Genomic DNA, 25633 nt, shown 5'->3' with positions numbered 1-25633 from the left:
TATTCTTATGAATTACACCCATTATTTTTGTTTTTATATCACCACTCTTTACATGTTATTTTCATAAAATTATCTCTTATTTAATCATTTATTTTATTTTTCATTATTTTTTTAAATTCTTTTAAAAATAATTAAAAAATCAGTATTATTTTATATTTTTAAATTATAAATAAACAAAAATTATATTAATGATTTAAAAATAATTTTGGAAAATACCTTCAAAAAAATATTAAATGAATAAAAATTATATTTTATATTTTAGAAGTAAATAATTTAATTATTAAAACACTATTTAAAATATATATATTTGTTATTTTTTTTCTTTTATACTAAAAAATGTTTTAAAATATGTGAGAAAAATATATTTGCTGTTTAAAAAAATATTTATTTAAAAAAATGTCGGGCGAAGTTTCAAGCCCAAGTGAGGTAAATCACACTTCTCCCTTTTTTTTTTTTTTTTCCGTTGCCGACGCTTTTCAAACTAAAATTCCCGCTCCCTCATTTTCAAAATGTTTCTTGTGGCATGTACAGGCTAATGGAATCAGATCTCTCCATCATCGAAATCGCTGGCGAAGACGATTCGCTTCTGCAACAGAGTCCGGCCAATGAAATTGCGGCCGTCAACACCAGCAATTACTTCTCCTGCTCCCCTCTCCAGATTTTCAGACCTCAGCGATCTGCGGAAGCTTCTCGCCTCCGTCCCACCGGTTAGGGTTTCTAACTTTTGCATTCTTCACTTTTTTGAATTCTCTGATTTGAAATTTTTGGTTATTTTTTTTATTTTTTTGAATGATTCAATTTGTTTTCGCAGATTGTGTTCTCATCAATCTCTTCTTTCAGGGTTTGTTTTTTTCCATTTGAATGACGCAATTAGTTTTGTGTTCTTCAATTTCTTCTTGAATTTATTGTATATTTTAATTGATTTTGTTTTCTAAGCAATTGTGTCTGTCCGATTTGAATGTGTTGGTGCTTTTACCTAGCATTTGTTTTTTTGCTCATCTTTTAATTAATTTGGTTTTCTAGGGGATGATTTCTGTTTTGTTTGAGTGAATTGATTACTTCTGCTCAGATTGTGGACTGCAATTAGTGATTGTTTTAATTGGTTTGCTTCTTTAGGTTGTTTATATATATATATATATATATATATATATATATATATATATATATGTATTATTTATTTTTTTATAATATTACTTCCACTCAAATTATGCTTTTATCAATTTATTCCTCTTTCCTTCCTCCTGTTGTGCTCGAAATTTTTTAAGTTTTCAATAAATGATTCAGTGTTCTAGGTTTTCGGGTTTTTTTTTTTTTTTTTTTTTTTTTTTTTTTTTTAAATTTGAATGATAAAATTGATTCCGATCAGATTGTCGTTTCATGATCTCTTCTTCCTATCTGAAATCATGTCTAAAACTTTTTATTGGTTTAATTGATTTAGTTTTCTACAGGTTGGTTTGTTTTCCATTTGAATGAATGAGTTCATTTTATTTAACTAGGCTTAAATAGGATGGGCTCTGGAGGTTATTGATGGATAATAAACATTCTGTTACATGACAGAGGATTTGAAGAGTAATTGGGATGCAGATAAACCTACTTGTTCATCACCCGGAGATGGGTCCAACAAAGAGAATGTAAATGAGAACAAATTTGGAGTTCCAAAACTTCGTGTAGAACCACAGCAAATGAAGAAGAGGAAAAAGGGGGGAGGATACAACTTGCGTCAAAGCTTAGCATGGGACCGAGCTTTCTTTACAGAAGAAGGTTTTCTTAATTTTCTAATTAGCTTTATTAATATTGTATTGCTCAATGTTGTTGGAAAATGAAGCTTAGAGGATAAATGTGTTTGTTATCTTTTTCTTTGTTTTTTTGATAGGTGTTTTGAATCCCTTAGAGTTATCTGTGGTTAGTGGAAATTTTGATAAGTTTAGTGGGGAGGCGTTGTCGGTTATCAATGAAGAAGTGACAAAGTCTGTGTCTGATGATCTGGACTACCCCAATGATTCAGAAGAGTTGCAAGCACTTGAAGGAAAATTATTCAAAGAATTACCAGTAAGTACGTCAAATGGAGGTAAAAGCATTGGTGGTTGTACCCAGCCAAAGCAAGATTCATCCACTTGTGACAATGAAGCTCCTGCTCGTGCGGTAAGTTCTTTATAAAGTGTATACAATTTATTCCAGATAAGATGGTCCAAATTATGCCACTCCAACATATAATGAACTTGTGAGAAATTGTGGTTCTGTTTTTATGTGCTCCTCAGGTTAGGAGGAAGGTGCTTTCAGTCCATGACGCCAATAGAAGTGGGTCTAAGCGTGGTGGTTTTTCTCGGCCATTGTCATCAGCTTCATATCCTTCACATTAAGTGTCATAAAAAGATTGAAGATTTTACTGTCTCAAAATGTTATTTGAATTTGTCTGTCTGCTTTCATCTTTTGGGATTTGAAGGAGCGCAAGCCTTAACTTTTTGTACTCAGAAAAGGCAAGCAAATGCAAATACAAAAGTCGTATCAAGAGATGCAAAGCTTCCTAAAATACCAGTTTCAAAGCCAGCTCCCTGTTTGCTTAACACGACTACTAAAAGTGCGTCACTGAGCACAAGTCACTTGAAGCGTAATCATATTGCTCAGCCCGGTAATCTTTGTTCTTGGATTTTGATGAGCTTTGAAGTAAAATTTTGTCAAATATTTTGTATCTTCATCAGATGAAATTTGTATCTGAAATGTAATTAAATTGACCACCTAGGTTATCTTAGAAAAATTTCAACTTTAAATGATGTAAATAAGCTTATCATCTAAGAGGAAATTAATGTTCATTATGTAATCTATATTCTTTGCTTTTTCTCATTCAGGATCTACTGTTCCAAAAAGTGCTGGATTAAAAGGCTCCTCAAGTAAATCCATAAGTGCCCAAAATAATGCAAAACTTCGTCCTGATTGCGCATCTTTTTCTGTTAAATCTTCTGTTCTGCATGCTAGGAGAAATGTGGTGAGAAATTAGCTTATTTCAATTGATAGTCCATGCAAATCAATGCAGTTAAACCTGCTTATAATAACATTTTCCCATTATTAACTAGGAAATTTTTGTATGCTGTGATTTAGGTGCCAACTCCACAGGCTAACCCACCTTTGGAAATAAATTCATCAGGCAATTTGCAGCCTCAGTCAGTTACCAAAGTCAATAGTAGTTTAAAGGTGATTCCAGATATAAAACTTCCAGCTGTTTCAGCCAACAGAGAGCATTCATCAATTGCAGGCTACAGTGGATCCAACAAAACTGCAGTTTCTCTCCCTCAAAATGCTCGACACATTGGTGGGAATCTGCAATATGCTCAACCCCAGACAACAAAACCATCAGGTTTGCGGATGCCATCACCATCACTGGGATTATTTAGTCAGGTATGTCACTGAATTAGATTCCATCAATTGTTTTATTAGATGCATTCATCAGGATTTCTTTTTTTCATGTATTTTGAAGCATAAACTGATGTCTTGATTTGCAGCCAAAAGCTTCTGCATCACAGAGAAATCAAATATGCAACCTTCTGAAGTCCAGTGTTCCTAACTATCAGAAATTTCATGGCTCAAATTCCATTCATGCACCAAGGCCCCTTCATGAATCAGGGAAAATTTCCAGGGTGGTCAATGACATCCAAACTGGAAATATTACAGCCTTAACCTTGAGTGCAAGATGCTCCATTTCATCCGCTGCTAAACCTGTTTTGCCAGAAACTGTGAAGTTGAATGTTGAAGTAGATAATTTCAACGAGTCAGAACTGAAGTTCCCGTGTGCTCCTAAGAGCTCTGAAGTGGTAAAGAACAGCATTCTTGATTGTGTCGACAAAAAGTATCATGAACATGCAGAACCACAGAACTTTGAGATCCCATGCAAGGAGGATTCTGAATTGCAGATTAATGACCATAAATTGCTTTTACAAAGTGCATCCTCCAAAATGGAAAATTCCCATACTTCATCCCAACAGAACCTTGCGGTGCAAGTTAAAGGTGTTTGTGGAACAGATGGTATTACTGAGCACCAATTTGTAGAAGAAAAACAAGACAATATGTCAGTTACAAATCAGCATGACACTTCTGAATCAGAGTCCAGAGATACCATTAATTGTAGTAAACCTAGTACTTCAGTAGTGAGTGATGGTCAGTTAGTCAATATGTTTGATGCTAGAGAACAATCTGGGGAACAAGTCAATCTTACAAAGTGTTGCACCCATGAGCCTGATCTAATTTCTCTTGTAGAGAATAAAAAACAAAGGGCTAATGATGACATTTTATTCAAGAAGAGTTTTTTTGAAGAGTCACGGAATTATGTTAATGGGAATATTGTGGATCCAAAGGTCCAAGACTCTAGTACAAGCACATTGGAAAGTTGTCAACATCCATCTCAATGCACAAAGAAATCAGGCAAAGGTGCTATTGGGGCGGATGAGATAATCAACAAATCACATGAACAAGATGCACTGATGCCGTGCTCAAATGGGAATCTATTAGTTGAAAGCTGCAGAAAGAACCTGAGTACTTGTAGTCGATATTTGATGATTGCTGATGATATACATGAACAATCTGGAGAACAAGAGCCTCAAAATCCTATAGTTGAGCTGTCCCATGCAGAGGATGCACCAGCAGTTTCTGTAGAGATCAAGCCATCATTTGAAGATTACAAGTGTGTTATTGATACACCATTAATGCATGAAGTTAAGTTCAATGGTGAAGTCACTTCTATGGAATTTGATTCATCTTTGAGGGTAAGCAATGATCAAACTACATTTGAAGTAACTACCCTCAATTCTATCATCACCAATTTTCATCCAGAAAGTAGAGACTCAAGTGGGAGTGAATTAGAAGATCCTCATTCTACATCCCTATTTAGCCCTGCAGTGCATGTTGAAAGTGTTTGTGGGACAGAAAAGATGGTTGAGTACCAACACACGGAGGAAACAGAATATAAATCACCAGTTAAGAATCAAGCTGTCATTACAAAGGCACAATGTGGAGATACCATTGATGGTAGTAACCAAGTTGCTTCAGTGTTGCAGAATAATTGGTTGAGCTGCATGCATGTTGTCAATGAACCTTCTGAAGAACAGGCCCAGCTGATAAAGTGTTGCACCTCTGAGGCTGATCAGATTTCTAACAATGAAAATCAGAAGCTACAGACAGAAGATAGCACTTCATCTGAGTCATCTCAGAAATATGATAGGTGTGTCACAGATGTTGGTCCAAAAATCTGTGGTTACAATGGAAGTGAACTTGAAAGTTCTGATGGTCCTTCTCAACTTAAATACATAGTTCAAGGGGAAGAAGAGGGTTCTAGAATAGATAGCACAACTAAGAAATTAAATGAGGGGGATGCAGGAGGGCATTCCATAGATAGTGATCTATTAGTTAAAAGGTGCAGAAGTAACCTCAGTTCAGCAGTGCAAAATCTATATGTTGTGGGTTCTGATCTTATAAATGAACAATCTGGAGAGCAAGTAAAACTTCAAATTCCCTGCCTTGTAGTCGAACAAAGTTCCCAAGATATACATGGATTACGTCCGAATAATTACTCATCACTTTCGAATGGCACCTCTTCCAATGAGTCTTGGGAAGAAAATGTCTCTGAAAGTTCTGATTATGTTGTTCCAGAACAAAGTCATCTGCAGGAAAGTGTATTAGAGATTTCCACTACTGTTGTTCAGCTACCACTTGGAATACCTGATGGTTTTGATGTTGGCAAGATGGCCAAAAACTTGAATGCAGAGGAAGCACTGCCAGATTCTGGAGATTTCAAGTCCTCACTTGAAGGCCATGAATATCCTACTGATACACAGTTCAGGCCTGGCATAGAGCTCAACAGTCAAGCCACTTCTTTGGAATCTGATTCATCTCTGAAGCAGGGCAAGGAACAGTCTACAGATGCAGTTACTAATTGCAGTTTTCAAGTATTTCATTCTTCAAGCAATGAATCAGGTTTATCACTTCAACATGTTCAATCATTGCCGAGTGGAAGTATTCAACATTGTATGGAGCTCAATGGATTGAAGAGCTGTACCTTGCTGGAGGAAGCAGCAACTAAAATCTGTCAAGACAGTAACAGTGCCAGCAGTAAACTACAGCATCAGTTGGATGATACTATGTGCTCCACAGAAAAGTACATGAACTCTTATTCAGCACATCCCCTTTTTCTTTAAAGAAAGTTTCCTTTGTTTTTGATGCTTTAAAAAGTAGAGATACAAGCTTCAATCTGTGTCTTTGATGGCAGCAAGAAGTCTGAGAATGATATGAAAAGAGATGCTCCTGTAAAAAAGCCTCCACTTGGTGCTGTTCCATTCTCGGATGAATGGTTAACTGCTATTGAAGCTGCGGGAGAGGTACTTTGGATTCTTTTAGAAACAATAGAAAATACTTTTTTACATATATGGATGCCAAACTAATCATTGTTGCCTGGCATCACCTTGAGTACACTTACACATACACATACAACTTGCGTCTGTTTAGTATACTATTTGTGCAATCGTTTCTGTGCAAATCTTGAAAAAAATGGGTGGTAGAACTACAAGTGCCGCTTAATCAGCTTGAGCCTTACACAAGTGTTGTACACCCTCAAACCAAAACACACTTTGATCGTTTGGTTAGAAATCCAAACTGAAACCCAACGAATTTCAGAACACCGTGGACACATGATGCTTCAGGCCTAGAATTGCTGTTCCAAGTAGCATCTCATTTTGGTAGTGTAGCATGATTCATGCCCTTTGCTAAGCACTCATTAACGGCTACCTTTTATCTTGTTTGAACTTACTCATGGTAACTTTCACTTGTTTGAAATGGCAAATTATTCTCAATTTCTGTCTTGAAGCTTGACATCTGCCATCTTACAATGTGATTTCTGCAGGAAATTTTAACATTGAAGTCTGGTGCCGTACAAAATTCACCCCCTGACAAGTCTCAGCCTGAACCAAGTCCATGGTCCCCGGTATGGCCCTTCTTGAACTGCCCTTTTTCATTGTTCATGTTAAATGCAATTGTAGTTGCAGCATCATGTGGATCTAAATTTACTAATTATTCACAATAAATGTAACATCTAAATTCACAAATGGATAAAATCAGTCAAAACTCTAAATAAAACATAATGTGCTAAAAATACAGACAGATTTCAACTTTCTTCTAGGTATCCATTTATCTTGCGTGATTTAATATTTAGGATTGAGAACCATGTCCGGGAAAGATCTCTTGTGTTATTCATTCATATGAATAAAATTCAATTTATTTTCATTGTTCAAAGAGGGTTAATTGAAGCTAATTTGATTTTCTACGGCTTTGGATTTTAAATGTTTAAAAGTAACTCAAGTCTCTCCCAAATCATGGGTTTTGTCCTTAATTATCCAATTTGTCCCAAATAGATATTATCTATTTTGGACCATTGGCATAGTTAAATGAGGCCCTTACATATATGGTGCTTGTAACTTCCCTTAATCGATCCTTGTAAATAGATTGTAGGGCCATTGAAACAACATACGCCTATTGCAGAGTCGACAAACAGGATCCCATATTAGGATCTGTAATCGGCTTTGGTACTAATTGTAATGAATCGCTCATTCTTATGCAAATATCGTTCGCTCTAAGTCCACTAGGACTATTGGGCCTTTATGATTTAAAAATGTGTTTATGTAATTAAGAGAAACTTACAACATATATAATTTCAAGAATTTTTTTCTGTCACCAATGTGAGATATTACATTTTCTTGTTTCTAAACCTTATCAGTGTCTCCTAGTATATTGCTTTTATGATGCATCACTTCTATGGTCTCAAAACCACGAAGTCCTATTATATTCCCTTGAAGCAAGAACAAAAGAGTAGAACTTGTATCCCAATTTCAGTCTTTAAGAGGGTTGTCTTTGGCAAGCGACCTTTAATAGCACACATCTCCCACTGCACATAGTATTCATGGAAAAGTTAAGACATACAATTAAAATCAAATTCATGAAAGTATTGAAAGATTAGGAACATTGTGATAATGACATGGTGACAGGTGCATCTCATCACTCTCTTTTAAGCTTTGTTAATATTTTGGTTTACCCTTTATAGGTTCCAAGACTATTATATAAGATTGTTTAGCATTAACCCTAAGCACTAAAGTTATTATAAAATATAATTTAATTTACGCTAACAAAATGTTGATGATAGACCTCCACCCAATGTGAGGGAGAGCCTTGTTGCATTTGGACCTTGCTCTCATTTTGTTGGGACACTATGTCCCAAGGTTCTTGAAATGAACTCTTGACAAAAAATGTGATTTGTAGGCCTGTTCTGTTTCATTTTCTTTTCATCCTGGATTGCAAGTAAACCTACATGACAATACATGCTAAAAATTCTAGACATTCTATTTCTTATATTAGTAGCTACTGCATAGTTCCCTCCATGCTTAAGTGACACAAAAGGAATTAAATCCCATAATTTTCAAAATGGGCTAGTAATGAATGCGATAATTATATACTAGTTTTAAGTTTGATCTAACATATTCAACTGCTATGGCTTTTGCAGGTGAGGAAGAAGGTTAATCAAGAGATAGGACCGTTTGACTGTACAAAAAAGCTCACCAGCATTCCACCAGCTAATTCCAATTGACTGGACTAGGATTTCAGCCTAACCATTCTTTTAGTAATTGACAAATGTTAACCGCTCTTGAAACTATGTACCACTTCTCTCGAAGTAACTCTTTTAACTGTAAAATTTGCATGGCCGATCCTCCGGCCCTTAAACTGATAATTGAGAAAAAAGGGAAAGCAAACTGTGCTCTACTTTCTAAGTAATCATCGGGCAGCTTGACTGCCTGAGGATGGCGATGTTTGTAGTGATGGATGCACTTCGTGGGGCAGTAATCTAGACTTAGGCTGACACGTTATGGTAGTCTAGGCCAGATTTATCAGATTTAACAGTATCATCTGGGCTTTCATGCCCATTTCCGGACCCAACAATAGCTCCTCTGGGTAAAGACGGGACCTATGCTGACTCACTACGTAAGTTTCTGGGCCGGGCTCGCCTTCAACATACTGATCAAGCCCATGCTTGGATCAAAATTTGCTTTCATGCATGCTGACACACAATTGAGCAGGAGTTCAACCCCAAAAGCATTTGAAGTCCGAGACTGAGGAATAACCCAGTCTTGAATTATATTGGATAGCTGTAGGGGGAATCTAATTAGTAGTTGTGGAAAGGGCAGAAGATACTTTGTATACAGATTCATGAGAGTTTCTGAGTGCTCGAGCATTCAATCAATATTAGATTGGCTGTATAATTTTATATAAAATAGAAAAGTGCAAAAAGAAATTCTTTCTTTTCGGTAATCCCTAGTCAACGATAGACTGTCTCCCGATTGTCTCTGTGCACATCAGGGCACATCAGGGTATTAGTATGGTCCATGAAACACAAGATCCATTTGGGCCATTTTCTGAGACCGTCCATTTTCCTGATGAATAACTATTGAATGCCTGGGCCAAAGTTCAGGCCCAATTCAAGGTCCACAAATTGAGTCCATTACAGCAAGTTTTCAAAATTCTCCGTTTTGATCACCTCCATCTAATCCCGGCATAAACCAGGCTCAACCATGCATACATATAAAGATTATGCCCCTTCTTAGCATCATTTATATTTGTCCATTTTTGGTTAGTGAATGATACAGAGTTTCATGGTCCAGTAATCAGAATAGAAGTTACATAACAATCTTAAAAAGCAATTTAGCCCATCACAGTTATTAGCACTTAAACAATAATAATGGGGAGGAGCCCATCAAACCACACCCTTCCCTCCCCCACCTCCGCCCCCCCTCTCTATGCATCACAAACAAACAGGAGTGAGAATAATCAAACCCTACCTAAATTGTTTGATACTACAACAGACTGAGAAATCCAGAAACACACCCAAATGTACATGATACTGACTCCTTTCACTCCAAGCTTCACATAAAATAAATTTATAAATATAGGAGCCAAACAAATCCATCTGCCAACGGAAATTCCAAATGAATGAAGCAGTTGAAAGACAATCATACTATTAGTAGACACCTTGCATGCACCATAAGAAGCCACCTGCAACATATCAAGAAACATGTTATTAGCTCCAGAATCCACAGCTGAATACACAAAGGAAAGAGAGACATGCTCATGTAATAAAAGGTTCAATGGTAATCACTGGTAATGTGAAAAGCATTAAGCACTGGCTCTACTACCTCAAGCAAGAGGCTTGTTATGGTCCATTCATCTGTTGCCTACAAGCCCCTATCTTGTTAAAGGTTTTCTGAGCTATGCTCTTAACCCAGACCAGTGTTGTGATCAGGGCAATGCCTTGTCACACGATACCTTTCTGAGTGGAATGGTTTAGAAACATAATGCCTGGCACATGACATCTGCCCCAGATGGGCATCAGGCATTTTGTGGGAGGATTGGGATTGAACTCCAGCAGATGCAACATAAGAGGCTCATATGTGCCAATCGCTAAATTTTGATTGCTTCACAAGTATCGACCATCAAAAGCCCCTGCGATATGCCCTTTTTAGATGATAATTTACTTGCTCAGAAAATTTTATATCCAAACCATGCTTCTTTGGAGAAATGGGTTTTGGCCAGCGGCGGATTAGATGGATTAAAGGTACATCCCTTCAGCAAAATTCTCAGTTATAGTAAATGGGCTTTGACTGGATTTTTTCAGAGCTCCAACAGGTTGAGGCAAGGAGACACTCTTTCCCCTTATTCATTTTAGCCATGGAGGCTCTTAGTCGGATTCTGTTAAGGCTAAGGGGGGGTTCATCTCTGGGTTCAAGGTGGGTGGTAGATGCAGTGTGGGGCTAGAAATGTGACCATAGTTTTAAAAGGTGCAAAGCACACCTAAGGCGCAAAAGTCTTCTATAGCTTAGGTGTAAGACACAAAATAAGGCGTGCGCTTGAGTAAAATGAAATCTGACCTAGGATGCATATCAATTTTATAAAATATGATCCAAAATCTAATCCAATAAAAATAAATAAATAAATAAGATTCCAAACATTTAAAAGAAGCATTCAATAAAAAAAAATGAAATTATATAAATTTCAATATATAATTAGAAATTTCTAGCATAAAAGTGTTTAAAAAGGAAAAGTAAAGTAAACAAGGCACGCCTCTTCAATAATGTGTACGGTCTTGGCAAGCAAAGCGTAATAGGTAGGGAATGGTTGTGACTTGAGCCTAAGCACACTTTAAGTGCACTTTTTAAAACCACGAATGTGACCCATTTGTTGTTTGTTAACAATACCCTAATCTTCCATGACACAAGTTAAGAGCAATTGGAATATCTGAGTTGGGCTTTCATGTCATTCAAAACAATTTCTTGTTTGAAAATTAATTTGGAAAAAAGTGAGCTAATTTGATTGGAGGTGTAGAAAATGGGAGGCCCTAGCTGCTACTCTAGGTTGTAGGGTAAGGCATTCATTCATTACTTATTTAGAGCTATTGCTAGGGGCTTCTTTTAAATTAGTAAGGATCTATGACATGCTGGAGGAGAGATATCCAAGAAGGCTCCTTATGTGGAAAAGACAATATCTATCTAAAGGAGGGAGACCCACCTTAATCACAAATACACTATCTAGTAGTCCAATTTATTTCATGTTTCTAATCATTATTCCAAAAAAATGAGTTTAATATTAGAGTAGATCCAAAGAAACTTCCTTTGGGGTGGGGCTGAGTTTGAAAAAAAAAAAACCATATGATAAATTGGTCTATGGCCAACTTGGAGAAAATGTATGGGGGTCTTGCCATTAGATATCACCCTCCTTTAAATAAGGCTCTCCTTGGCAAGTGGATTTGAAAATTTGCAATTGAGAGGGAGTTCTTATGAAAATGAGTTATAACTCAAACGTTCGAGGAAGAAGAAGGCGGATAGGGTCAAGAGGTGTGAAGGATAGTTATACGTTGGGTATGTGGAAGACAATTAGAAATTGGTGGGAATCTATAAAGGGTAGATCTCACTTCAAAATTGGCAATGGAAGAAGGATCAAATTTTGGAAAAATAGATGGTGTGGAAACTTATCTTTGGAAGAGGCCTTTCTATCATTATTTTCTATAGCCACTGCAAAAGATTCATGGGGAGCAAAAGTGTGGGAGCAAGTTGGGGAAAGAGGTTGGTGGGGACCTTTTCAAGATAGTTTCACAATTGGAATGACAACCTTTTTTTCAAAAACTGTAAACAAGTTCAATCAGGAGAGAAGAGGATGATAGAATGGGGTCGAAGAAGTCCAATGTGGCAAGTTATCTCTTAAAACCTTCTATGACTCCCTAATCTAGGGAAGAAGAGATTCTTTTTCCACTGGCGTGGAATTATTGGGTACTTGTGAAGGTGAGCTTTTTGCATGGGAAGCAACATGGAGAAGAATTTTGATGATCAATCAGCTTAAAAGGAGAAGGTCAATGCTGAATAGATGCTATATGTGCAAAATAGAGGAAGAATTGACTGATCATTTGCTCCTACATTGCCTTAAAGCAAGTACCTTACAGCAATTGTTCTCTCTATTTGGTATGGTATGGGTGATTCACTTTGTAGTAAGAGGCACTCTATTGAGTTGGTATGGATCTTTTATGGGAAGAAAAAAAAAAAAAATGGAGGGCAACTCCTTTGTGTATGTTTTAGATGTTGTGAAAGGAAACAAAAGGGCCTTGTAAAACTTGGAATGATCAGAATAAACAATTGTCTTTTACGAGATTTTTTTTTTTTTTTTGAATGGGCCAATTGACCATGACAGGCTTTATAGATTGGATAGCTCAAAGTAAGGAAAAGGGGTTAGTTTTTTGTCCTTCTCTTCCTCTTGCTTGCCTGTTCAAAAAAACAAATGTATACATTGTGTACTTTTGTTACAGCATTTGCTTAAGTGCTTTTAATATATATGTTCTCCTTTTGCCTAAAAAAATAATAAATATCCAACACCACTAGCCAGGTTGCCTCAATACTTTATCCATAATAATATATATTAAACAATACTTTAATATATATGAGACAAGTATTGTATAAAATCCTTGTAAGTCAATTTCAAGATATCGTTACTACCATTCCTAACAATAATGGCAACTTTCCTACCATCTTACTATATCCATAATAATGCCCCCTAACTCTGCAGATAATTTTTTTACTTCTAATCTCTCTAGTACTGGCACATAGAATCCAATCCATTTCAAACACACATATATAATTTGTTTCAACTATAATTTTTTTTCTAATTATTTTCTTTTATTTGTTATCAGAAACAAAGTTCACTAATAATTATTCAAAAGTACATGTGAAGGATGAGGAATCCTTCCTAAAGATACAAACTCTGATCAAACAAACAAATGGATAAATTCACCAAAATACAAAACAAGACATATACCTTAATATATTGCTGAAAGAAACTATACTAAGGAAAGACTACTATGCTCTCTATAGGTTGAAGCTTTGCTCCCAGCTTACCTATTTTGACCTATTTCACATACCGAATTCCAATCCAGCTTAATTACATTGAATGGAGTTCCCTTGAAAATTGTAGTTGTTGAGGCCCAAAAAATGGAATAGAAATAAGTTTTGCCTTAAAAAATGGATTCTTTAGTTCTCCACATGTCTCCAAAAAAATCCTTGCATTTAATTCCTTCCATACTATCCAAATTAGAGAGAGAGAAGCAATTTGTCACAAAATTTTGCCTCTAGTTGTGCTTCTCAAACCTTAAAGGATAGAGTCATTATGTCACCTATGCTCCTAGGAGGATACCCAATCAACCTTAACTAGTATGAAAAGCTTGTGCCATAGCTCCAAAGTCATAGGGCAATATAAGAAAACATGGTCAATCAATCCCCCACTCCCCATACATAATATAATGGTCAAGATTAATATGATTTCTATTTCTTTTTATTTAGTAAGGTCTCAATCATTTATGGATTTAGTAGAATATAAATTATGGTTTAAATTCCTTAGGGCAAAATTATATCCCATTCAAGAACTTCATGACAAAGTATACTAAATTGACATATGAGATGTAAGTCTTGACATCTTTGAATATCTTTCTATGGAAGGAAAAACCAAAATCAAATGTTAGTCTTTTCTTCTTTTCCTCTTTTTCAAGCCTTTTGATATTAGAGCCCTTTACCTTGTGGGAACTTGATTTAAAATAGATTTCCAAAATTCTCTTAGATCCATGTTTCCCTTGGGCCAATCTTTGACTTGCAACCATCAAATCTTGAAAAAACTATATCATGAGTGGATTATGCCACTCAAATTTCCCAATTCACCAAGCAATTGCTTATTACATGTACTGGAATCCATTTTAAAGATTTTCCTTAGTTTTCTTAAATATTTAGGGACTAATAATAATTAAAATGAAAATAATCATTAGCAATCATAGAAGTAACATAGATGGGTTTAATCCACCCGATCCAAAAAGGGAAAGGCAAGTTCGATTAAAACCTTGGGCAAAGTTAGAACAAAAACAAACCCAACCTACCACAAATGTATTATCATTTTATATTTTATATCAATGAATAACCTATAAAAAAAATACATATATATTTTATATCAATGAATAAATGTGTGTGTGTTATCTTCCCCCCCCCCCCCCCCAGGGTGGGGGAAAACAAAACCAAACTTTTAAGAATTTGCAAATTACCTATTACATTTTTGGAACTTTTTATAGGCAAATAAGACATACATTAAAAGAAAACCTAGCAAAGAAATAAGGTGTACCCTACCCATACATAAAGTGTAAACATTTGGACCGAGAGCTTTAAAGGGTCTTCTCACCTGAAGCAAGTCATTAGTGTTAACCTTCTTATTGTTCACTAACCAAGCAAATACCTGGAGCTTTTAATTCCCATATGAAATTTGCAAGAGAGAAAGGACCTTGATTTGATAGATTAGATAAGGCTAAGAAAAAAAGATTTGATAGAAATAAACCAAAGGACCATAAAGACTCACATCTAGGGAAGATGGTGATAGGTTAACATGATTGAGAATAGATATGAGACTTCAAGATCCTCTATCTCTGAATCATTGAAGTTTTATCGAAAGTTAAGGTTCCAAGTTAAAGGGAAAAAGAGTCCAAAGATAGATGAAACAAGGGTATTTTTAGCTCAAGTGACTCTGTAGAGACTTGGGAATTGAGAAGATAAAAGTTGTTTCCCCAACCACAAGTCTTCCCAAAAAATGGATCTTTGTCACATTACCCACCAAGAATTGAGTGTGACTAAAGAAATCCTAGAAAACCTAAGCAATGGCCTTCTAAAGGCAACAATATCACCACTTAATTAAAATATTTGCATTCCAATTGTTTAGATGTGTCTCATAGATACTCAAGATAACCTTGTGCCATAGAGCAATACTTTCCCTAGGAAACATCCACAACCACTTCTCTAAGAGGGCCTTATTTCTTGAAGAAATGCCCCTAAACCCTAACTCTCCTACCACTTTTGCAAGATTTTATGCATTCTTGTTACTCATTTTAATTCTCATTTAGTGCTATGTTATTTCATAAACAATGCTTTCAAGGTATATCTGGATAATGAATAATATGATTGATGCATTGATAAAAGAAAATGATGGGAAAGCAAATTACTTTTTGGAGAAGGATGACTTTATGTAAATTTAAAGTGACTGATGAGGTTGGATGATGAGGATGAATATTCAAGATATATATCAAGAAAAGGAATTAGTATTAGTTGTAATTAAAGTAGGATTATTATTACTTGGAATTAAATTAGGATTAATATTTGTTGGAGTCTAATTAGGATTAGCTAATTGAGTTATAATATAATTAGAATTTGAGTCATGATAGGTTATTAGAGTCCTAGTAGACTTTGGATGTTATAATTAGAATTAGAATCATAATAGGTTATTAGAGTCCTAGTAGACTTTGGATTTCTTAGAGAAGCCTATAAATAGGCTAATCAATGTAAATCAAAGGAATGAATTTTGATGAATAATATTATACTTTCTTTCATTGCAAGGTTGCAACCCTCAATGGTGAGACTCCATTGATTTTCTTCTAGGTGAGACTCCTAGAAGGCCTTAGTGAGACTCTAAGGTTTTCCATCTTTTCTTCATTGTTTCTTCTTTCTCTCTATTTCTTATCTTATAATTTTCTCTACCATAAAGTTTATTCCTTGTTCCTCTCCTTACACCCTAAAAATAAAACCCTAGCCCACCTACCCTTGAGTGTAGGCAACCATCCTAGGGTTGTCCTACATCATTGGAGCTCCAAAGACATGGAAGAGAAATGTGGTGTGGGCCTTTGGAAGGCTATTAAGGTGTTGTAGGGATGAGTTTGGGCTTGTAGTTGTAACTCAACAAAGAATGGGTCGCAAGCAATTTTTCATTAAACAGCTAGTGTGGGGAGTCTTTGCTGAAAGATTGTTTTCCCTCTTCTTTCAAAATTGCTTTGAATGGAAATTGTGAGAACCAGAGAACTTTGGGTGTGGAAGGGGTGCAAGGTCATTGGAGCCCCTACTTCCAAGTTCATTTCATGATTTGGAGATGGAGATAGTGGGTAGCTTTCTTGAGTTCCCTCAATGCCTTTGCAAGGAACAAGGGGGGGTTGTTTAGTGTGGAAGAGGTAACAAGTGCTTTTAGTTTTCAATTAGGTCCTTTAATTCCTTGTTATCCTCGAAGATCTTTTCAAAGTTCTCCACCAAGGGGTTTGGGGGTTGAGGGGCACCACTAAAGGCATGCCTTTTTGCTTGGAAAGTTGTGGAGGGAAAGAATCTTATGATTGGTTAGCTAATGATGAGTGGAAAAGGTTCTTACCCTAGATTCTTATAATTAGGGCTCTACATGTTTATGCAAGATCAAGGAGTTGGTGAATCATATTCTTATCCATCGTGATGAAGCTTAGTAGTCATTTCTCTTTTTGGGTTCTAAAGGGTGTGCTTCTAAGAATGGTAAGCTATTTGGTTCTAGGCAAGAATGACTCTCATGTGGGGAACAAGTGTAAAAGAGTCTAGAGGTTGGCCTCACTTTGTTTGTTTGAGCGACTCATGAATTGGAGTTATATGTGAAAAAAATAATGAGAAATTGGTTAATCTCATTCCTTATGGATTAGCTTAAAATATGTGATCCATTCTAGGTGTTTCCTAAGCTTTTTTTTTTCTTCTTCCATTATGAACAATGAACAATCTCCCATGTATACTCTTAACTCACTCCAAAAAATTATATATAAAGGATTATTTGATTACCGACTCCATTTTTTTGATATTTTTAAACACTCTTATTTCTCTCCTTCGTATGGTCCAAATCAAGTTGGCAAGGGAGTTATGTGAGGGAAATAGAAAGAAAGTATAGAGAAAAACCATTTTATGTTTATCTTGGTGCTTATGGAAGCAAAGGAACCATAGGATTAGTTTTTCATGCTTTGTAATCCTTAAAGTTAGGGTTAAAGAAACCTTCTCCAAAATATATCTACATTTGGTCAAAGGATAAAATAAAGTTAGGAGTTTATCTTTTTTTGTTTAAGTTTGGGTTAGACCTTATTTTCATATTCGGCCTTTAGATAGTCTTTTAGGATATGTTTGATTCCCAAAAAATTTGAGAAAGATGTAAGGTAAAGAGAGTAGAGAGGAAAAGTAGAAAGAAAGAAAAAGTGAAGGAAAATAAATAAATAAATCAATAAATTATTTTTATGTGTTACTGCAAACTCATTTCACTTATTTTAATTATTCCATATAAGGATTAAATAATTTTTAAAAACTGGGATTTTAATTCATTTTAATTATATTTTATTTTTTCCCTATTCGTTATAGTAAAACCAAACATGAGAAAATGGTTTTCCTTAGCATTTTTTATGAAAAATAATCTCCCGCATATTTTATTACATTATGTTTTACAATATATATATACACACACACACAAAAGAAGGGTTGACAAGATCTCTTAAATTAAGTGACCTATAAAAAATGAATCTTTAAATCACATAATCAGATTGCAAGGGTCCTATATGCAATTTACACAAGGTTCCTATATGGGATTTACCCAAATTCTAGGTATATAAATCATGGGTCAATTTAAAAAAAAAAAAAAAAAAAAAAACATGACGAGAAATAAGATATATGGCAGGAAAATTAATTATAAATTTCTTAGGCTAATCTTCTATTGTTCCCCCTCAAGCTAGTGCAAAGATATTTTACATTCCTAGGTTATCTAAGACTACATCAAAATTGAACTTTGTAGGTCCTTTGTTAATATATTTGGCAACTGTTTAAAAGAGGGGACATAAGAAATGCAAATCAACCTAGTGACAACCTTTTCTTTGATGAAATGTTGATCTATCTCCACATACTTAGTTCAATTGTTATGAATGAGGTTATAGGCTATATTTATAGTAGCTTGGTTGTCACAATATAGCTTTATGGATCCATTCAAAGTGATGTCAAGATCAATAAGAATGATCTTTATCTAGAGTAATTCACAAATCCCTTAAGTCATGGCCTTAAACTTAGCTTCTACGCTAGATCCAGCCACTACTAATTGCTTTATACTTCTCCAAGTATATTTCCTCACAAAAGGGTACAATATCCAATAGTTGACTTCCTATCGACAACTGATCCGAACTAATCAACATCACTGTCAACTTCCAATTCCACATTTCTTGTCTTTTGAAACAAGAATGCCTTGTTTGGTGTCGACTTTAGGTAATGTAGGATTTTGTATATTGCCTCCATGGGAGATTCATATGGTGAATGCATGAATTGGCTTACCAAACCTACAACATATGCAATGCCTAGTTGGGTGTGAGATAAATAAATTAATTTCTTTACTAATTTTTGATAGAGGCTATAGTCCACCATATGATCCTTTGTTTTTTCTCCTAGTTTATGATTTTGCTCAATCAATGTCCCTACTGATTTGCATTGAACCATCCCTATCTACTTTAGCAAATTGAGGATATATTTTTGTTGGGAAATAATTATTCCCCCTTTTGAACATGTCACTTCAATTCCAAGAAAATATTTTAGACTTCCTAGATCCTTAATCTCAAATTTGGTGGACAAATAAGTTTTTAGCCTTTGAACTTCCCCCTCATCACTTCCAATAACAATAATGTCATCCACATATGTTGTTAATCTAGTCAATTTACCAAAGTTGTGTTTGATAATAGTATGTGGTCCCCTTAGCTTTGATGGTAGTTCATTTTTGTCATTGATTTTGTATCACAAACCATACTCCTGCAGATTGTTTAAGTCCATAAAAGGACTTCTTAAGTTTGCTAATTTTGTTCTTCCAAGCCTTGTCACCAAACTTGGGTGGAACGTCTTATGTATACCTCTTCTTCTAAGTCATCAAATAAGAAAGCATTCTTCTCATCTCTAAGTGCCTTTTGGACCGTGTTTGGAATTTCAACAGAAGACATTTGGGTAACAATTAATAAAGGCTCGATATGCAAATGATAAACAATGTAATGAGGTAAAATTTGAAAAAGGATGTTGCGTGCATTTTTTAGCTCCTTTTTCACAATGCAATAGGCCAATACAAATCATCATAGACACTAGAATGAGTATTTTCATTACTTGATAAAAAATTGGATGATGAGATATGAGAGGATGTTGTAGATTTTCCCTTCCTCAAATACACTTTTAATTTGGAGGTGCTTGCAGGCAGCATGTGTTCCATTTGTTTGAGTTGATTCTCAGGTTCATTGGCTGAAATTTCAATGGGCAAATCTTCTAAAATTAGCTCTTCATTGGAAGTCTATTGGAATTTCTTATGATCACTAACTGATTCATTAAAGGAATCCAAAGTTGGAACATTTGAAACAATAAGGAATACCGATAAGAAATTTGAAAATTCTGAGGATGAAACATCTTGGATAGTAAAGGGAAATTGATGGTTTTCAGGTAGAGACACTTGGCTGATTATGGAAAGACACCTCCACCCACCATTCCTAGGAAAAACTTCTAACAACTTCTCTTCAATTCCTCTAAACTCCCTCTAAAGATGAGAGTGTGTGAAATACATTAGACTCTCAAAAGAATCCATGGTGATAGATGACCTTTTAATGGGAGGAGGGTAGCACTTATATCCCTTTTGATTAGAGGAATATCCAAGGAAGACACAACTAAGAGCTCTTGGGTCAAGTTTACCTCTTGATCGTCTGGGAATATGAATAAAAGATACACACCCAAATATTTTTGGAGGAGTTGTTCCAATACCCTTAAAGTTAGGACAAGACTTTGAGAGTACATCAACATGGGCTTTAAGACTTGAGAAGGCATTTGCTTTCTTAAGAATTTAGCAGTTGAATGATCTTTAGGCATTCATTTGAAAAAGTAAAGCTATAGCAACTTCCAAGAGATGTTCATTTTTCCTCTCTACTACCCCAATTTGTTGTGGGGTATTTACACATCAATGAAGGCAACAAACCACCTAGAACCCGAAATGTTTAGAATTCTAAAGGGTCCCCTAACATAAGTATGTATTAAATTAAAAAGGAGACGTTTCTTTTTTATTTCTTATTGGAAAAGGCACACAATGGTTTGCAAGCTCACAAACCTTATAATGGAAATCATGGGATTTAGTTTTGTCGAACAATGTAGCAAACATTTTTTCAAGAGAAAGAAAGGTGGGTGTCCAAACCCTTTGTGCCATAGCCATATTTGATCAACTTTTAAGGGATTGTTGGTTGTAACATGAACTTGTGGGATAGAATCACCAATCTTCCAATGTGTATTGAGGTAACAGAGTCCACCTTACCCATCACCATTGTTGATTTCTTAGGCTAATCTTTTAACGATTTTTTTTCTTTCCTTAATACTTTCCTAAAACTAAATATGGCGTTAATGTTGTCTTGTTCAGTTTGCCTAGTAGAATCCTATATACCAACAACTTCAGGAGAAAAAGAGGCATTTACCTATTACAGAGATGGTGCGATTTAACTTTTTTATTTACCGCTCTCAGTCTTAGGAGAAAGAAACATGATTCACAATAGAAAGAAAAGACACTATTGAAATAAATCTATGCTTGTTGAAGGTGAAGTTTGTAAATAGGACAATTCCTTCTGTCGTGTATCCCCGATTGATGCAGCCTCAGATGCTTCAATTGTTGATAAGGCAATGCTTCCTTTTGGCATCTTTAATGTTATCTCTACTTGTGTTTTAAAAAAATTAAGTGAAGTGTATAAGTTACAAAAATAAATAATTCCTTATCCAACCCAAAAACTCCTATGAAACACCTAACAAATGGTGAAAACACTTGATACCAAGTGAGGTTAGGTCAAATTTGAGTTCACCTTAAACCAAATCCAATTTGACACAATTACGCTAGCAATGAAGCCATTGGAGGTGGGATAACCTTTCTTTGAGGTTAATTTGAAGCACACATGACATATACAATGTGTGTCAAAAGGCACAACCAAAAAAAAAAAGAGAAAACACAAAAAACAATTCTCCCTCTTAGTGAGAACTCAACCAATTAACAAAATCAATTATAGACATAGAACCTATATCTATATAAGTCTTTACCCACCAAAACAGATTTAAACCAAAAAAAAAAAACAAAAATCCTTTTCGAGGCTTGATCTTATTATTCCTCATTTGTAAACAACTTTCAATTCATTTCTTTTCATATAATCCAAAAGATGCAAAATGGAGCCGTTCTCCAAACCTTCATGCATCTTTTGCCCATATAGGATCTATGTCATCATAAAAGAGTATCTTTGAGGATTACACCTAATAAACACTAAATACAACGAATAATAACTGTTGAAGGACCCTTGTCTTGGTACAATGAAGAAGGATATCATATATGGATTCTCCCTCAACCTTACAAAGAGAACATCTATTGACCAATGACACCCTCTCCTCTGACGTTGATCTAGAGTCAACAACTTCCCCAACTAACCTTCCAAGTGAAAAAATTTGCTTTAGATGGAATCGATGGATTCCAAATTTCACTCATTAGAAAAGGAATAGATATCTACTGCATAAATCTATCACCCAAACCTCTTTTGAAATGGTTAAGGCATACAAAAAATTGAAAGATACACATAAAGATTCATCCCCACATTACTTATCCTTCTAAAACTTCACCCTCCTTCCATTACCCACAACAAAAAAGGATCTACTAGAATAGGTGTTCCAATCCTTCTCGATATTTTTCCATAGCCCGACCTCATATCCATCTCTCACTTCACAAAACCATCAACCTCCATCTTCCTCCGCATATTTTCATTTTATAACCTATTTCCAAAAAGCTTCTCTTACAATTTGGCATTGCCAACTTTGCTTCCACAAAAGCACCTTATTAAGCGAAGAACGGCTTGTAATGCCCCTTCCCCTCTCCCATACCCATATCTCACTTGACTGAAAGCTTCTCTTTCAGTTGCATATGCCAATAGGTTTTAAAAATTACACAGTTTTCTGCTATATGAATCATAAAATGCTAGTTACTACATCGTTATATTCAAAACACGAAGATGAATAAAATAATTATTTTGTTCAAGAAAAAATGACAATCATCATCAATCAAAAGTTCTGAGCTGAGGAAAGCCAATAAGTCGTACCACATGGAGTAAGAGACAAATATAACTCTATAAGATAGAACTCTATAACATGGCCATATTATAATATTTTACCAATTTCGAATGGCAATATTAGTTTGGGGGGAAAAGATCAAAAACCTTTTAGCATATCCTCTTTTGACACTGTTGAGCTACTTATCAAGAAGTAGCAAGTGCAAAAGAAAAAAAAAAAAAGTTTCCCAAATCCATCCAAGAGCATGTTTCCCCAGTCTAGCAACCACAACGTTTCACCTGTTTGTTGCCTCTAAAGGTAGTTATTAACCATTTCTTGTCCGAAAGCCTTCATGAGAAAATGTTTAGAATACATTTTTTATAGGCCAGAAAATATTTAAAATGTGCTCACTAAAAAGACAGGAGAAAATAAAGTTATTTTCTTTGAAGCTCCAAAGAATGGAATATGCAGTTACTGATTGAACCTGAAAAAGAATGCTTATAAAATAATTTGTATTACCTGTATATTTCAACCAATTCAATCTTTTTTAGTAGATCCATCTCCACCCTTCACAGATCCCTTGGCGTCACCCTGTTGAAAATGGCAATTTTCGTCAGAGGTGCCATTATTAATTGTAAATAAATGCTACAAATCCATAAGAAAATTTTGTGTCTAAGCACAAAACAATCAATAAAGTAAAAGAAACATCATCTATAGCAAGAGATTGTATAAACTAACCTCTATCTGACAACATTGTATTCAGCCCAGAAACACGAAGGCACAAACAAACACCAAGGCACAAACGAGGAAAAGCACGTTAGTTCAAAGTCATAGTCAATGAGTCCATTAAAGATACAAAAATGATCTAAAATAAATATCTATGTATATACTACATAGAAATCACAATCAAACCTTTAAATATGAGGAAAAATATTTAAACTCCAAAAAGTAAAATACCTCTCTGAACCTGTGTAGATACACTTTCAGAGGATCAATATAATCTTCAAACCCTAACGTAGCCATTGCCCATAATAAGTCATCACCATTAATTGTCTTCCTCTTCTCCTTCTGGCACTTGTCACTCGCTCTTCAAAACCCAGAACAGAGTCAATTTATCTTAAAATTCAAAAAAAAAAAAATTAAAATTAAAAAAAAAAAAAAACCCTAACCCCGTTTGGTTACCGGAAAAACAGAAGGATGAAGAAACTTTGAAACTTTTATGTCCGATGTTCCATCAATTTCCAAATAATGAAATAATCGACTCAATAAACCAATTAGCTACAATCGGCTCAATAAAGTCGAACATTCATTATCACGGGCCTGGAAGAAGAAAACAAAACAAAACCTAAAATTCAAAGTTTTAATTCCTCTTAACTTTTCCAAAATTTTCTCAGCGACCAAACGGAGCCAAATTACGGCACCGACAATTAAAAACAAAACCCTCATACTCGCTTCGCTGGTGATGAAACTGATGAACTCGGAAACGCATTCTTGGAGAGTCTCCTTCGCATCCTTGGCGATCTTGCCGTTGGCCGGAAGAGCCTTCTTCATGATCCTGCTGATATTTGCGATAGGAAGGTACCTATCCTGCTCTCGCACGTTGGAACGAGGGCTGTGCTCGCCGCTCTCGTGACTGCCGCCACCGCCGGGGCTCGTCGGAGCTTCAGCCATAGTCACTGACAAGGCTAAACTCGGATCGAAGCACAAACCCTAAAGCTGCCATGGAAAGTAGAGAGAGAATCGCTGAGATGAGAGAACTCTAGAGGGAGGAAGTACTGAGAGAAAATCAGTTTATTAAAAAAACCCAAAAAAAAGGCCTACCAAAGAGAGAGAAAAGGAGGGATTCGTATTTGGCGCGAGACGAATAGAGAGAGGCGAAGGTAGATCGGACGCTGGAGAAGAGATGAGGAAGAGAGACGACTAGGATGGGGCTTTGAGGTTTGAGCTCTGTTTATCATCACCGTTGGTCTGATTTATTTGGCTTTTTTCCTTTTTCTTTTTTTTCCTCGAATTTTAATTTTAATTTTATTTTTATTTTTAAAATGTGGCGAAATGCAAGCGGGTCAAAAGCTATATGACGCCATTCGGGGCCGTTGAATGGGAAGTAAATGCATTCTACGGTTGGATTGAAGGAGTTCGAATCAATTTTTTTTAGTATTTTTGTTAAAAAAAAAATTGGGTACCAAAGTACAAAAACAAAGTGATAAGAATTTATTTCATGATTAAGTCTTTTAAGAACAATTACAACAAATTAAGCTTTAAACATAATTTCTTGTGTCATGCAAGATTTAAACATACTCTTTTTTTGTTATAATAATTACAGAAGAAAAAAATTTATATAATTTCATTTCAAATATTTACATCTCGAAGTGTTTCATAAAATTTATTACTTATTACTTAATTTTTATTTTAAATATTAAAGTTATTTGATTAAATTTATTTTAAATCATCAAACTAATATATTTATCTTTATAAATTATAATTATGAGGGGATTGAATAATAATGGAAGTCGTAAGTAGTAAAAAAAATATTGTAAAGATAATTAAGATAAATCGAGGTAAAAAAAATCAAATGAAGATGTGAACTTAATAATAAATTAATAATATGATTTAAAATAAAAAAATAATAATAATAATTTTAGATAATGAGTAAAAAAAATTAAATTATTTTATTAAACATATTTAATTTACTTAATGATTTAAATTAAGTTATTAAATTACTTTAAATTATTAAGTTCATTTATCAAACATCCACTTAATATGATACCATTCTTTGTCGTTGTAGCTATCTACTAAATAATTACTCTAGTATATAGAAGTTCAATGCTTTCTAATATACAATATAAATGTTTAGTGTTTCTTAAAACCCTTTAAATGAGTTTAGATTTCGTAATTATGTGAAAACATTCCCTCTTATTATTATTCCTAATTTTCAACCTTACAAATAACCAAAATATATAAAAGATCCACACCATTTGACACCATATAAGCAAATTAAAATACGTAGAATTGGAAATTATCAACATTATATGTGAAACCATACACTTTTAGACCATTTAATCTCCAGCTTGTCATATTCCATGATAAATACCCAAATTTATATACATTCATAGGTAAAATTATGCACATTTAATGTAAACTTATGTATATTTTTTACA

At 34.8% G+C, this 25633-nt stretch overlaps 2 protein-coding genes across 2 annotated transcripts; one reads left to right on the top strand and one right to left on the bottom strand.

The window, feature by feature from the left end:
• Nucleotides 1–480: 480 nt before the first annotated feature.
• Nucleotides 481–9376, top strand: LOC117916132. The gene is made up of 11 exons (XM_034831994.1): nt 481–707; nt 1558–1761; nt 1874–2142; nt 2259–2344; nt 2469–2629; nt 2847–2983; nt 3097–3393; nt 3498–6142; nt 6254–6362; nt 6884–6964; nt 8534–9376. The coding sequence occupies exons 1-11, from the start codon at nt 524–526 to the stop codon at nt 8615–8617; spliced, it is 4257 nt and encodes a 1418-aa protein (XP_034687885.1). The 5' UTR covers nt 481–523; the 3' UTR covers nt 8618–9376.
• Nucleotides 9377–9605: 229 nt separating this feature from the next.
• Nucleotides 9606–24422, bottom strand: LOC117916134 (nuclear transcription factor Y subunit B-10-like). The gene is made up of 6 exons (XM_034831995.1): nt 24297–24422; nt 23929–24191; nt 23433–23562; nt 23214–23219; nt 22995–23066; nt 9606–10077 (listed from the first exon to the last, which is right to left on the bottom strand). Exons 2-5 carry the CDS (start codon nt 24144–24146, stop codon nt 23013–23015), a joined length of 408 nt encoding a protein of 135 aa, XP_034687886.1. The 5' UTR covers nt 24147–24191; nt 24297–24422; the 3' UTR covers nt 9606–10077; nt 22995–23012.
• Nucleotides 24423–25633: the final 1211 nt, after the last annotated feature.

Source organism: Vitis riparia, chromosome 6 (genome assembly GCF_004353265.1).
Source record: "Vitis riparia cultivar Riparia Gloire de Montpellier isolate 1030 chromosome 6, EGFV_Vit.rip_1.0, whole genome shotgun sequence".
Taxonomy (NCBI): Eukaryota; Viridiplantae; Streptophyta; class Magnoliopsida; order Vitales; family Vitaceae; genus Vitis; species Vitis riparia.
Note: the sequence above shows the minus strand (reverse complement) of the source record. Positions and strands in the feature narration are given on the sequence as shown.